This window comes from Plasmodium gallinaceum (assembly GCF_900005855.1).
Source record: "Plasmodium gallinaceum strain 8A genome assembly, contig: PGAL8A_v1_76, whole genome shotgun sequence".
NCBI lineage: Eukaryota > Apicomplexa > Aconoidasida > Haemosporida > Plasmodiidae > Plasmodium > Plasmodium gallinaceum.
Genome location: NW_021628238.1, coordinates 982,419 through 997,601, shown reverse-complemented (window position 1 = coordinate 997,601; position 15,183 = coordinate 982,419). Strand labels below are relative to the sequence as shown.

Genomic DNA, 15,183 nt, shown 5'->3' with positions numbered 1-15,183 from the left:
AAAATATTATATAAAATGGTAAAAGGTTTAACCGAATTTATTTTATTTAATTTATATATATATATATATAAAATGATTTAAAAAATATAAAATTGAAAATAATAAGAAAAATTCTGTGATATTAGTTATTAATGTTTAATTTTTTATGTTTTACATTTATCAAATTTAAGGATATTGAAAAAAAAAAATATATTATGGAAAATAACAGATATAATTTAAAAGAAAGTATATTAGTATTGTGCATCTTACATTATATAATTATATATATATATATTTTTTTTTTTTTTGACTTTTTTATGTGTTGTTAATGTTATATAAACATTATTTTTATATTTATATAAACAAAAAAAAAGGAACTTTTATAAAAAAATAATATTCGAAAGTCTATAGCATATATTTTTTATTCTTTCAAAAAATGAGAGTATTAATATTTTAAGTTTTATTATTTTTTATTTTAATTTTTTTTTTTTTTTTTTTTTTTGTACAATTCAAATTAAAATTTATATTGAATTATTTTATATCTAATATTTTTAACATTAATTTCTATGAACTTTTATTTTGATATATTATTATTTTTAAATGAAAGTTTCATGAATATATGAAATATATACACATATAATACATAAAGTATAAAATACCGTTTGTTTGAAAATATGTAAAATTTTTTATTTAAAAGATATAATTTTTTATCAAATATACTAAAAAAAAAGAAAAAAAATATGCATATTTGTTGTTTTTTTTTAGAAAAGTACAAAATAAATGTTCATGAAGCATTTTGAAGAAAAATGTATTATAAAGAATTAAAGGTTTTATATATATATATACACACATATATATAAATTAAAAAAAAAAATAATAAATTAATTATAAGATGTAATTAAAAAAAAAAAAAAAAAAAAAAAAAAAATGAAATTATATAGAATAAAAAGAAAAATAACTTAAACGGAACATCAAATTACTATAAATTACGATTTAAAAATAAAGTAAATATGCCTAAAAATTTAAATTTATTCGGAAAATATTTAAGAAGACTTGGTAAAAGTCACAAAAAAGGTTTTAAAAAAAAACAGATAATTCATCCAATTCCTGTTAAGGCATATGGTAGAGTACCTTCAGCTGCTTCACAGACAGGTTTATATCATGATGAAGATTTTAATTATTATACAAAAGTCTCATATTCTTTAAAAAAAACAAGAATTAAACTTAAGCCAAATGTTTTTAAAAAGCATATTGTTAGTAATATATTAAATACAATTATACCAAATGTTCGAATAACAACCAGTGCATTACATGCTATAGATGATGCAGGTGGATTTGATAATTATATTTTAAGAACATCTCCTGAAGAACTTAGATCAAATTTTGGAGAAAAACTTAGAAATGTTATGTATTTTTATATGTCTCACCCAAATATTCGATCCTTATCTTTACCATGGAAAACCTTTATGAATAAATCTCAACAATGTGACTATTATTATGCAATATATCAACATTTAAGAAAAAAAAGGTTAAATGAATTATACAAAAAAAAAGAATCAGGAAAATATTCTCCTTATTACTTACCTAATGATAAAAATTTACATCCACAAAGACAACCATTTTCTTTAAACACGGAAATTAATCATTTAAATTTGTGGTACAATAATAATAAATTATTAAAAAAAGCCTTTATTGAAAAATTAAAAGAAGCTAAATCATTTGATCAAGCTTATACAGATCACCACTTTTTAGATAGTTACAAAAAAGGAAGAGGAAGAGGAGGAGGTGGAAAACATGGAAGAACTCCACGAAAGAGATCAAAAACTTATAAATATTTTGAAATTAGACCATATTAGTCATTTATAAAAAAAAAAAGAAAATATATATATTATTAAAATGAATTATGATATATTTCTTAATTTAAAATATGTATTTCATAAATATAACGATAAGTCAATTGAAAAATCATATAATATACACAAAAAAAAAAAAAAAAAAAAATAACATTGTTTTTACGTGTTATTAATATATTTAATTACGAAAAATTATTAAATATAAACATAATATATATATATATATATATATATATATATATATTTTATCTTTAAATTTGAAACTTTTATATATTAGAATTTTATTTTTTTCATTGAATAAAATTTGCAATTATTTAAAAATTAAAAATATAATTTTTTTTTTTTTTTTTAACATTTGATACAAATGTAAAAAAAAAAAAAAAAAAAATTGGAAGTATTTGTTATTTAAAAATTCATTAAATCATCTGCGTATGAAATGGGAGTTGATAATTCACTTTTTTTTTTTTCTTTCATTTTAATAGGTGACATCCCAGGTATAATATCTGAATTAGAATCATCATCATTATCTACAAAATAATTTATTTTATTCTTTCTTTCTGATATAATAGATATTTCATCATTATCTTTTTCGCTAACATTATTCAAGGAACTATTTAAAGAATTGTCTACAGAATTTTTTGTATCAATTTTTAATGATTTATTTAATGGATCACTACTGTTTACATCTAATTCCTTTTTAGTAATTAAACGTAGCTTCGTAGATTTCTTTGATCTTATAGGTTTCGGGCTAGAATTAATACCATAAATAGATTTATTATTACTTTCAGTTATATTATTATCATATTTCATTTCATCAATAAGATTTACATTATCGTCATTTTCATTTAAACTAATAAAATTACTTAAGGTAGAATTGGAAGGAGTTTCATATTCAGATAAATCTTTTTTATTTTCATTTTCTTCATCAATTATTATATTTTCTTTATTATTGTTTTCATTTTCTATTTTTTTATTATTATTTTTAATATCATTATATTTCTGCTCTATAATATTCTCTTCTTCGTCATCATTTATAATTTCTTTCTTAACATTATAATTACTTTGATTTTTATTATTTTTTGAATTTTCATTAATATTTTGATATTTTCCCTCTGTATAATTTTTGTTATTTTGTGTACTATTTTTTTTTTGAAAGAAATTTATTTGTTCTTCCTCCTCAATATCATTTATTTCTTCACTATTTGTAACATTTTTATTCATTTCTATTACACTTTTCCTTGTCTTAATAGTAACTTCTTCTGAATTTTTATTCATATTGGATATATTTTTACTTATATTCATGTGTATACTCTCGTTTAAGTTCATGTAAGAATTTTCGTAATTAGAATCCTTAAATTCATCATTTAATTTTCTTTTTTTACATATGATTAGTATCATGTGTTCAAATATGCTATTTTCATATTTGATTGATGTCTTATTGGAAATATTATATGATTCAATTAAGTTTAAGATTTGTTTTTTTAAATAATTAAGTTGATAATCAGAAAGGTTTAATTTCTGAGCATATGGTAATATATATTTTAAAAAAGAATTTTGATTTTTTAAATTCAAAGCACAATTTACACATGAATGAATAAATTTGCATAGTGGTAACTTTTGCTTCTCTACTATTTTTATTCCTAATCTACTGGCTATAGAAGTACTAAATAATAATAAATCTTTTTCTTCTAAAGCGTTATTTATGTAAGCTGTATATAAACCTATTAATGCACATAAAAGTACTTCATAAAAAATATCGATGTTATATTTTTTTAATTTATTATGGAAATTTAAAGCAATAGAGGATAATCCTTTATTTTTAACATTAAGATGTATTAACAATAATACCCCTAAACAGCTATTAAAAATATTTATATTGTTACAATTTAATATAAATTGAGCTATTATTAAAGTCATATGCATATATTGCATTTCTAAAATTTTTTTATTTTCACTTAATTCATCTTTATTATATATTTTACACATATCAGCAATGTAAGTATAAGTATTTATTGGGAAAAATACACTAATATCAATAGATAAAAAGGAATTAACAAAATTATAATTATCGTTATTTATATTTTCTACATTTTTGAATAATTCTGTAACAAAATTAAAAAGAACATTATCTTCTTTATATACATATCTAGCTACACTTTTATACTTATTAATTTCTTCATTAACATCTAAGTACTTTTCTATAATTTTTTCTAAGTCTTCTGTATTATCTTCTTCATCACATTTATTTAAAAACAATTCTAATGTTCTATATGTTTTTAATTCATCTAATGAAAATAAAACTACATTTTCCAATTGTGCTACATTCATTAAATTTAAAAATGTACCATATTTTAATATAGTGTTATTAGAAACTTTAATTAAAAATATAAGAATATCATTAAAATCATCTCTTAATGTTATAATATTTTGATACAAATAATTTAATTCCAAAAATAAATTTTTTAGTATACTTTTTTTTTTGCTATTTAAATTATGTAAATTTTTTAAATCTTCTAAATTTATATTCTTATTATTATTATTATTATTATTATTATTATTATTATTATTATTATTTTTTTCTTCATCTTCTTTAGTTTGATTATCTTTATTACCTTTTTCTTCTTTTCCTTTTTTATTCTTTTCATCTGTATCATTTTTTTCGTTTATATCTTTTTCTATATTTTCATTATCTATTACAACACTTAAATTGAATTTTTCATTTTCTTTAGAACAATTTTTTAAAAAAAAATCAAAAATATAATTAATAAAATTTCTTTTCCTACATAAATGGTAAATATAATTTTCATAAATTATGTATATTTGATCAATGCATAATAAAATTAACCTTGATGATGGAGTATTAAGAGATTCTCCATAGTAATAAATGGAGTTAATTTTAGCTTTAATTATATATAAACACAAATGTATTAGTATATTAGCATGTATACAGGCATCTGAAGAATAATATAAATTATGACTATTGTTTTGTTTATAATGCATATTTTCATTTTTATTTACTTTATTACTTAATTTTTTGTATATATTTTCATCATCTTTATTAACTACATTATTTTTTTTTTTTTTTTTCAATTTTTTATTTTTTATTTTATTATTATTTTCTTTTTCATTCTCATCTTCATTTTCATCTTCATATTCATCTTCATGTTCATCTTCATATTCATTTTCATTCTCTTCATTTTCTTCTTCATCTTGTTCATCGTTTTCTTCTTTTTTATCACTATCTTCACCATTATTTTGCAAATAATATTGATCATAATAAGGAACATTGTTTTCATCAAAAAATTTACTTAAATAAATATTATCTTTAAAGAATAATTGGTACTTTTCATTAACAATAAACTTAAAATAATCTTGTTCAATATATTTTTTAATACTTTTATCTATTTTTATTTCATTTTTTTTACTATAATTAGATAAATCGTTATTAATATAATTAAAACACAATGTATATATGTGAATTAAAAAAGTAACATTCTTAATTAAATCATCTTCAATTGAATCTATTACATTTTTGTCTTTATTAACTAAATTATCATTTATAATAATTACTTTGTTCTTTTTATTTACTATATATTCCTCTTCTTCATTAAATTCTATTTCCGTATTGTATTTCTTACAATAAAATTGAAAACTATTAAGAAAGTCATAAAAGTACGTATAATATAAATCAAAAAATAAATCGCTTGATAATCTGTTGGTACTTTTAAAAGATTCATTTAAAGATAAAAATAAAGATATGATATTCATAGTATATTTAGCTGAATAATATGGTAATTTAAAATTTTTGAGTAAATAAAATAAATATTCATATGTTTCTTTTAAATATGCATAAACATTATTAAAAAAAAAGTTAATATTACTATCTATATCATTTCTAAAATATTCCATAATTGTAGAAGAGAAATTATATATATTATTTTTTTCTTCATTTTTATATATATGTTTACATTCATGTAATGCAATTTTTAAAATATTAAAAACTAATAATAAGTGTTCTTGATTTGTTTGATACAATTTTATAAGAAGTTTGCTATTTTTTATAATTTGAAATGTATAAATGATCATTTTTTTAATTTTACTTATATCATTATTTAGTTTTGTATTATGCATATTTTTATCAGATAAGTTATTAGATAAAACATTTTTTTTATTCTTATTTTTTTCTAATTCATATATATCATTTTGAAAACTTTTATAGGATGATTCGCATATATGAAGTAAGCATTTCTTTAAATCATAACCTACATTAGATTTATCAGAATCATTATTTAAATTATATGATTTACTATAATTTTCATTTTCATTTTCATTTTCATCAGAATCTTTATCATTATTATTTGTATTTTTTTTGTTTTTTTTTTTCTTTTTTATATCTGCATCATCATTAGTATCCCTTATTTCTCCTTCATTACCATTTTTATTACTTTTATGTTTTCTTTTGAAATCATTATTTTTTTTTTCTTTGCATAAATTAAATGATATAGTATTTTCCTCACATAATAATTCAATTATAATATCAATATTATTTAATGAATCAAGTTTCTCTCTAATTCCTGTAATAAATTTATCAATCACTGTGTACAATTTCATGTTTTCATTGTAATTAGTTAAATAATCAAAATAATGAATAAAATTTTTAACGGTAGGAATATTTTTATTTAAATATTTGGTTAAATATATTATGTTATATCTAGCTATTTCATTATTCATATCATCCTGATCTATATCAAAATAATTATTTTTCTTTTTATCGTTTCTTCTAATTTTGTGCTTTATCTGAGATTCATATATTAAGGAAGTAATAATCTTAGATATTTTATTATTATTATTAAACCATATTAAATTACTAATAATTTTTTTCTCTTTTTTTGATAAAATGCTAGTAGTATCATGAGATTCTTTGTTATTATCACTATTATATGCTAAAACTAAGCTATCATTTTTTTTTTTTTCATCAGAACAAGATGTATTCATACTATCCTCGTAATCAGATGAAGAAGAATCTGATATGCTAATATCCCTATTATTCGTATTATTAGATTTCATGTTTTTTTTTAAATTTATTAACTCATTTTTTGTAATTTTCATTTTGCTCATTTCCAATATTAATTCAAATGTTTTAATTCTAACATTATAATCATTATCAAAAATTAAATTCAATAATCTTTTTTTTGATATATATAATAATTCAACAATTTTAAAATTCCTACTTGCATTTGTATTGTAATGATTACACAGATAAATTAAAACATTTAAACAGCATATCTTTACTTTACTATCTTTATCGTATAATATCCATATTAATAATTTCGTAAATTTTCTATTAGTAAAATATGATGTTAAAGAATCTAAATAAGTATAAAAATATTCTAGAGTTATTATTCTGATATCAATAAATACATCTTTTATTTTATTTTTATATAAAATGTTATAAGTACATAATAGAAAGTTATTTAATATTGTTAAATTTCTCCTATCTTCAATGATATTATCAATTAATTGACTAATTATTAAATTTCTTTGTATAATAGTGTTAATCTCTTCGTTATTAGTATTTTTAAAATAAATAATCTCTTCAAGATTAACATCTTTTGTATTTCTATTATTAACTACACTACTACTTCTTTTATTCATAATAGAGTTGTTATTTTTTATTTCTCTAACATACTCTGCTAGTAATTGCTTTCTTGATTGTTTTTCATGATTATTAATATAATTAATTTTTTTGCATAAACCTAATAATAAGGATAAACTGGCCAGTGAAGAGGTAAATCTAATTTTCCTATATTTACTTACACTTAATGCAAATATCCATATGCATATATATAATATTTCATATATATAATTTTCGTCAAAATGGAAAGAAAAATCAGAAAAAAAATTAGAGAACGCTTTATATGATTTATTATTTTCATTTTTTTTTTTTATTAATACATCATTATCTAAATCTGCTGTTAAGTATTGTTCTAGTTTTTCACATTTGAATACACACACTTTTTCAAAATTATTTTCATCTTTTATTATTTCATCTATATTAGTTATTTTGCTATTAGATTTTGCTGTTGATGGTGTTATAATTTCATTAATATCATTATCTTTTTGTATATTACTTGAAAACGACTCTCCTAATTTGTTTTTAGAAATTTCTTCAAATAAGTATATTTGTTTATCTATATAATCAATTATATCAATAGTCCATGTTAATGTATCATTACCAGAACATTCAGCTAAAAAATTTAAAAAAAAAGTAGATATTTTAACTTTTTCATTTTGCTCTTTATTAAATAAAATATAATATATTTCTTCAATTACTTCATGTAAATTTTTAGGATTTTTTTTTATTTTTTCATATAAATTAAAATCTTCAAAATTTTTATGAAATTTTGCATCTATTTTATTATTTTTCATTTTATCATTTTTTTTTAATTTTTTCGAAGGTCTAGTACTTTCGTTTATATATTCATCATCACTTTCAGTTGAATCTTCGCTATTGCTAGATTCAACATAAACACTTTTTCTTTTTTTTAATTTTATTTCTGTTTGATTATTTCTCCTATTGGCAGTAGATATTCTTTTATTTCTATCAAATTTGCTTCTTTTAAATATTTCAAAATCTTCATCATCTATATTTTCATTTAATTTATCTATATAACTTCTATTTTTCAAATTATTATTTCTATTTATGTTATTATCTTGGGAAATTTCATTTGAGTAATCGTTATTTTCATTACTTCCTGAATACTGGACAATTTTTTTATTTTTATTCTTTATTTTATTATTACTTTCTTTTCTTTTTTTTTCTTTCAATGATTCATCATAATCATCATCGTCTTGACTTTCACTTTTGCTATAATCACTATCATCTGATGAATCATTCTCATCAGTACTTATAATATGCTCATTTATACCACTAGCATTTTTTTTTTTTTTCTTATTTTTCTCTTGATTTATTGAATCATTTTCTCTAAATTTCTCTGTATATTCATAATTTACATTTTTTTGTTCATTATTATTATGAAGTAATCTTGAAGATCTTCTTAAAAGTATTTTACTATCCATTTTATATATAATTATTTAAAGCTTTAAAAAAGTAAAAACAAAAAAAAAAAAATAAAAAAAAATAAAATAAAAATATTCATATACATGTGATACTAAAAAAACTTAAACAATATATTATTAAAATATGTTACTGTTTTATTAGATTTACTAAATAAAAAATTTTTGATTCATTTTTTTAATTGCTTATTATTCATCTACTTTCTTTTAAAAAATATAAATAGTTAAAATGATATTAAATTCTATTTTCTAAATTAAGCTATGTATACTTATTTATTTTTTTATATTATAATGGAAAAGGGTTTGCATGATTATGAAAAAAAAATTAAATTAGTAGATAACAATACACTAAAACATATAAACAAATTAAAATCCTGTAAGCTCTTTTTTGTATTTCTTTTTTTATATTTTTATATATAAAAATATAATCATACCCAAATGGTTTTATATATATTAAAAAAAAAGTAAAATAATAATAATAATAATATATATATATATATATATTACTAAAATTACTATTACAATAAGAATATTACAAATAGTAAAAAAAAATACGAAAAAAATTTTAAGTAATAATTATAAAATAAATTGCACATTTCTGTTGTCAAGTTTTTTGATGATTTCATTTCATTTTTTTTTTTCATGGAAAATTTTTATTAAATATAATTTAAATGAAGAAAAGTTTTATTGTAACTAACAAAATTTTACATCTTAACATATTTTTTACATTATTTTTTTTTTTAATTATTATCGAACATATTGTTTTATAATGCATTCCTATCTTTAAAAATTGTGTATATACATTATTCAGAGATACTAAAATAGTTAAACTTTTTTTAAAAATTATTAATTTTTGCTCAAAATTTAAAGTATTTAAAAATTTAACTATAAAAACATAAAAATATTTTAAAATTAACATAATATATATTTTCCAATATACAAAAAATAGTATGTCATATATATACATTTAATAGTATTAAAAATAAAAAAAAAAAAAAAAGACACTAATAAAGAAAAAAAAAAAAAAAAGTATATATCGAAAACTTATTTTTGCTCGTCTACACAAAAAAATTATTATTCTTTTTAATAAAAATGCTTTAAATTAGCAAATTTTTATATTTATTGTAAATAATTAAAAAAAAAATGGAAATCTTTTAGTTCGCATAATAATTTAAAAAATGTCTTTTATTAATATAGTTAAAAATATAAAAAATAATTATAAATTATAAATAGGTGTTAAATATTTTTATATAATTTTTAATAATTATTTTAAATTTATTGAAAAAACAGAAAATGTTCAGTAATGATTTTAATTTAGTTATTAACTTAAAAAAAAATTTTATACAATACTTCTAGATAAAAAATTTGAAAAAAATTAACCTTATATTAGAAATTTGTTTTTGTTTTTGTTTCCGTTTTATTTGTTTTAATATTTTTTTTTTAAGTGAAAATGGAAAAAAAAAAAAATAGTAGAGTATCTTCTACTTTTAATGAAAAATTAAATTTCAATAAATCTTATTTAGATTTAAGTAATTATAGCAAAGCAAATTATAATAAGCAAAACTCAATAAATAATACAAATGAAATTTGTGAATTTTTCACTAGTATAACAATTAATCAAAAAGATTTAAGCAAAAAATATGAGCAGTTGTTTTCATTAATTAAAAAGTTTGGAAAAGAAATTAAGTATTTACTCAACAAAAATGATGAATATAATAATTTACTCATTGATACAAATGAATATATTAAAAAAATAAAAACAAAATTAAATAATTCTTCATACAATAATTTTGAAAATATTGGTAAATAGAAAAAAAGAAAAACTAAAAATTAAATATCATTAGTAAAAAATAATACATAAGTAATTTATTTAGAATATCATAGGTAATCTTACATAAATAAAATAAAATATTATTATTAAAAGTATTATATTATTAATGAACATATAGAATGACTATGTAATAGAAAATTTTAAAGGTATGCATCTCAGTATTAAATTATATATATCAATATATATATATATATATTATAATTTATGCTTATATGAAATAATAAAATATATAAAATTAAAAAGTAATTTATACTTTTTAGAAGTAGAATTATGTGAAGATACAAATAACATTGATATAATAGCAAAATTAATAACGTATCTTTTTAAAGAAGTTGGTTATTACAACAAAAATTCTTATGAATTGAATAGAAAAATAGATGATTTAAAAAGAGGTGTTGGAAACAAAGAAGATTACACTATTTTAGAAAGGAAATTAACTTTAAAAAATGAAGAATTAAAAAAAGAAATGATAAATAATATGAGTTCTTTAAAAGAACAGCAAGATTTAAAAATAAAAATTAAAGAAGATAGAAATATCTATAGAAAAGATTTACAACATATTTATCAAAAATTTCTTTATTTAATTTTGAACATTTTACTACGTGATAAAAAATATAAAATACAAAAGAATTTTTTTATTACTTGGTTAAATAATGTGAAAAATAAAAAAAAAGCAACAAAGAAAATAATTAAATCTTTATGCAAAAAAGAAGAGTATTTATTATCCTATAGTGTAAAAAAATTAAAGAATAACTGTTACGAAATACATTTGAAGGATATAATTGCCTCTATGTTAGATATTAATGCAAATGATAATAAAACAAATTATGGTTATATAGATAATATTCAAAAAAGTAAAAAGAGCAATGTATATTTAAATTTCAATAATAATAATAATAATAAAATGAAAAAAAGTAGCTTATTAATTAACTGTGACAATGCTAATAAGACCAAAAAAAGTGAAGCTTCAATTTTTTATGGTAATTTTGATAATAGTAAAATAAGACAAAGTGAAATATCCAATACTTATGATGGTTTTGAAAATATTTTATACAAAAAGAGTGATATAACAAAATTTTATGATGACAAAAATAATGAAAATAACGATTATGATAAAAATAATTCTTTTTATGAGGCAACCCGAGAATCAAATTACAACATAGAAAAAGTATATGATAGATTTCTTTATCAAATGAAAGATAAAGCTGACAAAAAAAATGTAGATATATTACATCAAACTATTAAAAAGTTAAATTATAAAATCAATGAAATTAAAAACACATTAGAAATGCAAAAAAAGATAAACGAAGAATTATTCAAAAATGTGCCATTAGAAAAAATTTCTTCAAATTACAAGAATAGTATAAATAGGAAATTGTCAGATACAGATTATAATACCTCAATTGATAATAATGATTCGTTAAATATTCTTTCAGAAAAAACCTTAAGTGAATATTTATTAAATAAAAATACGTCAAGAAATATGAGTAAAAATAATAATACAAGTAGAAAATATGTTATAAAAAAAAAAAATGAAGATGATAAAATGTTTGAGCATTATAGAAAAAAAAACTCGGATGATTTATCAAAAAAAAAAATATATGATAATATAGATAAATGGAATTTAAATAATAAATATTCCAAAAATAATTCTATGGATACAGTAAATGTCGATAAAAATTACGTAAATCAAAGAAAATTAAAAGATAATGCAGATAATATATATATAAAAAATAAAAAGAATAATATAAAAAAAGATTTCAATGATAATAATAATGATAATTATTCTCCATCTAATATTAGGCTTATCCTAAGAACAGGAGGAGGTTTTAGAAAGTTAAGCGAACACGATCAGAAAAATTATATAGAAAAAATAAATTTCTTGAATGATAATAATTTATTAGGCTATGAAACAAATTTAAATATTAAAATAAAGGGACCTCCGTTTATTCAAAATGTGCCAAATAATATTCAAAATACATTCAAAAAAGAAAAAAGACATAGATCTCTTTCTAAATTTTATAATATGCATTAAAAATGAATGAAAAAATTACAATATAGGAATTTTATTTTTTTTTTTTCTAATATTCCATTTAAAAATAAATAATTTTTATTTTTTTACTTTATTATGTGTAAGCTTTCTCCAATTGCTTTTTTTATCACTTACATTTTATTAAATATGTATTTTTAAAAATAATTTAATTTTTTTATATATTTCTTTTCTTTTTTTTTTTTTTTTTTCCAATGTGATTTATTTACATACTATTTCCAAAAAATTATAACAGATATTTTTTTATATGCTTATATTAAAATATTATTTTAATATTATTTAAAATTTTTTTCTTTTATTCATGTACATTTATTTTTATTATATATTAGTTATATGCCTCCTTTTAACTTTATATTATTATAAATCTTAATAATTCGTTAGTCCTTAAATGTAAATTATAACAAATTTGTTTACATTCATTAATGAGTATTGTTATGTAATAGATTAAAGATTATTAATTACTATTTCTGTTTTTTAAAAAAGTATTTTTAAAAAAATGTATGATATTAAAAAAATAAGAATAAAATCATTTAATATATTTAACGATGATATATGTAATATATTTAATATTATTACTGAAAATATTCATATAAGAAAATTATTTTTAAAGTATAATTTTAAACCTTTAGCTATTTTAAAAATCTTTTAATCTTTAATATTGTTTTTATGCATCATAAAATAAATGTTAAAATAAAGAAATTTTAAATTTAAAAAAAAAAATTAAAATATATGTGAATTTTAGTTACATAATATTAAATGAAGTCAACTGAAAAAGATTGAGAAAATAAATAACTCTTGAATAAGAATTGATACTACTTTTTGTTTTCTTTCTTTTTACAAATATTCGTAAGTAAAAATGAAAGAAAGAGAAGGAAAAAGTTATGGTAAAAATGAGAAAATTTATGTAATTTATGATGAAATATATGATATATATATAAAGGAAAAAAAGAAAAAAAATTGTTATTGTAAAATTTTGAGATTTTTAAATCCATCAGTATTAATATTAAAAGTATTAAGTGAAATATATAATTTAAAAGATAGAATAGAATATATCTCATGTAGTTCTTTTCAAATGGTGAAGGAACATACTTATATTAATGGAGAAAAAAAAGGTATTTATGAAACATTGCTAATTTTATATTCAATAAATAAAAGTAATTTAAAAATAAATAATAATATAAATATATTTAATGACTCCTTAATAAAAAATGTAGATACTGATATTATAGACTTAAACATGTATCATATTTTAAATGAATTTAATGACATTTATGAATACTTATTAATTATATATAAAAACTGTTATGAAAATTATACAAAAAAGTTTTTTATAAATAAAGACTACAATTTAATAAAGGGATATATCAAACTGCAAAAATTCAAAAAATATGTACTGAAGAAATATAAAAATATATCCTTCGATACAATACTAAATAAATTTATTAAATTGTTAAATTTATTCACAAAACTAAAGAACAATTATAAGCAAATAGAATGTATTATATTTTATGTATATTTCTATATCTTTTTAAATATACCTATATATTTTTATCCATGGAATAATATTAGTGATAATCTAAATAAAAAAATATTCAAAGATGGAAATGTCAATATGATTACTAATATAATTGAAAAAAACAAAAATAACTTTTTTTCTTGTATTCTAAATAGGACAGAAGGAACAAGTGACTATTTCGAAACATATGAATTTAACATAGCTTTATTCATCAATAATGAACAAGAAAAAAATAATGAAATTTCATTAAATCAAGATAAAATGATGCCTAAAGATTTATACAACAATTTATTTTGTAAAAATAATAAATATTTTATTAATTTGAGTGAATATAACATATTAAAAGAAATAGGTTATAATTCATTAAAACAATTTTATATACCACATTTTTATTATTTAATAATTTTAAAAAAATTTCTTATTTTTAATAAGAAAATGCAAATAATGCAATATTTGTTTCATATTTTAACAAAATCTTTAATTAAAATAGATGAATACTATAAAAATAACATAAAAAGGTAAAGAAAATTATTAATATATATATATATATATTTTTTTTAAATAAAAATAAAATTATCCTTTTTACAAATGTTACATTAATTTCAAAAAATAAAAAAACATTTTTACTTATTGTATATATATATTTCTTACTTTTTGTGCCGTATCAGTTTATTTTATTTTTTTTTATTATTTATTTTGTATTTTAATTAAATTAGTATCTTTTTTGTATTTAATTTGATTTCCTTTTTAAATTAAAGAAAACCGTTTATACCATTATTATGATAACAGCTATAATTAAGAAAATTCAAATTGTTATTGCTGTTAAAACTTTAATTCAAATAACATGTTTCAACTAACGATAAATTCTTTTTGATTT

The 15,183-nt window shown here is 17.5% G+C and overlaps 4 protein-coding genes across 4 annotated transcripts; 3 read left to right on the top strand and 1 right to left on the bottom strand.

The window, feature by feature from the left end:
* Positions 1 to 989: 989 nt before the first annotated feature.
* On the top strand, positions 990 to 1,835 carry PGAL8A_00215900 (mitochondrial ribosomal protein L28 precursor, putative; the record flags this gene model as incomplete). The annotated part of the gene is made up of 1 exon (XM_028670868.1): positions 990 to 1,835. One exon carries the CDS (start codon positions 990 to 992, stop codon positions 1,833 to 1,835), a length of 846 nt encoding a protein of 281 aa, XP_028527577.1.
* Positions 1,836 to 2,237: 402 nt separating this feature from the next.
* Positions 2,238 to 8,912, bottom strand: PGAL8A_00215800 (conserved Plasmodium protein, unknown function; the record flags this gene model as incomplete). Its single annotated transcript, XM_028670867.1, has 1 exon — positions 2,238 to 8,912. The coding sequence occupies one exon, from the start codon at positions 8,910 to 8,912 to the stop codon at positions 2,238 to 2,240; it is 6,675 nt and encodes a 2,224-aa protein (XP_028527576.1).
* A 1,447-nt stretch (positions 8,913 to 10,359) lies between these two features.
* Positions 10,360 to 12,775, top strand: PGAL8A_00215700 (conserved Plasmodium protein, unknown function; the record flags this gene model as incomplete). The annotated part of the gene is made up of 2 exons (XM_028670864.1): positions 10,360 to 10,711; positions 11,001 to 12,775. 2 exons carry the CDS (start codon positions 10,360 to 10,362, stop codon positions 12,773 to 12,775), a joined length of 2,127 nt encoding a protein of 708 aa, XP_028527575.1.
* Positions 12,776 to 13,646: 871 nt separating this feature from the next.
* PGAL8A_00215600 (conserved Plasmodium protein, unknown function) lies at positions 13,647 to 14,828 on the top strand (the record flags this gene model as incomplete). Its single annotated transcript, XM_028670863.1, has 1 exon — positions 13,647 to 14,828. One exon carries the CDS (start codon positions 13,647 to 13,649, stop codon positions 14,826 to 14,828), a length of 1,182 nt encoding a protein of 393 aa, XP_028527574.1.
* Positions 14,829 to 15,183: the final 355 nt, after the last annotated feature.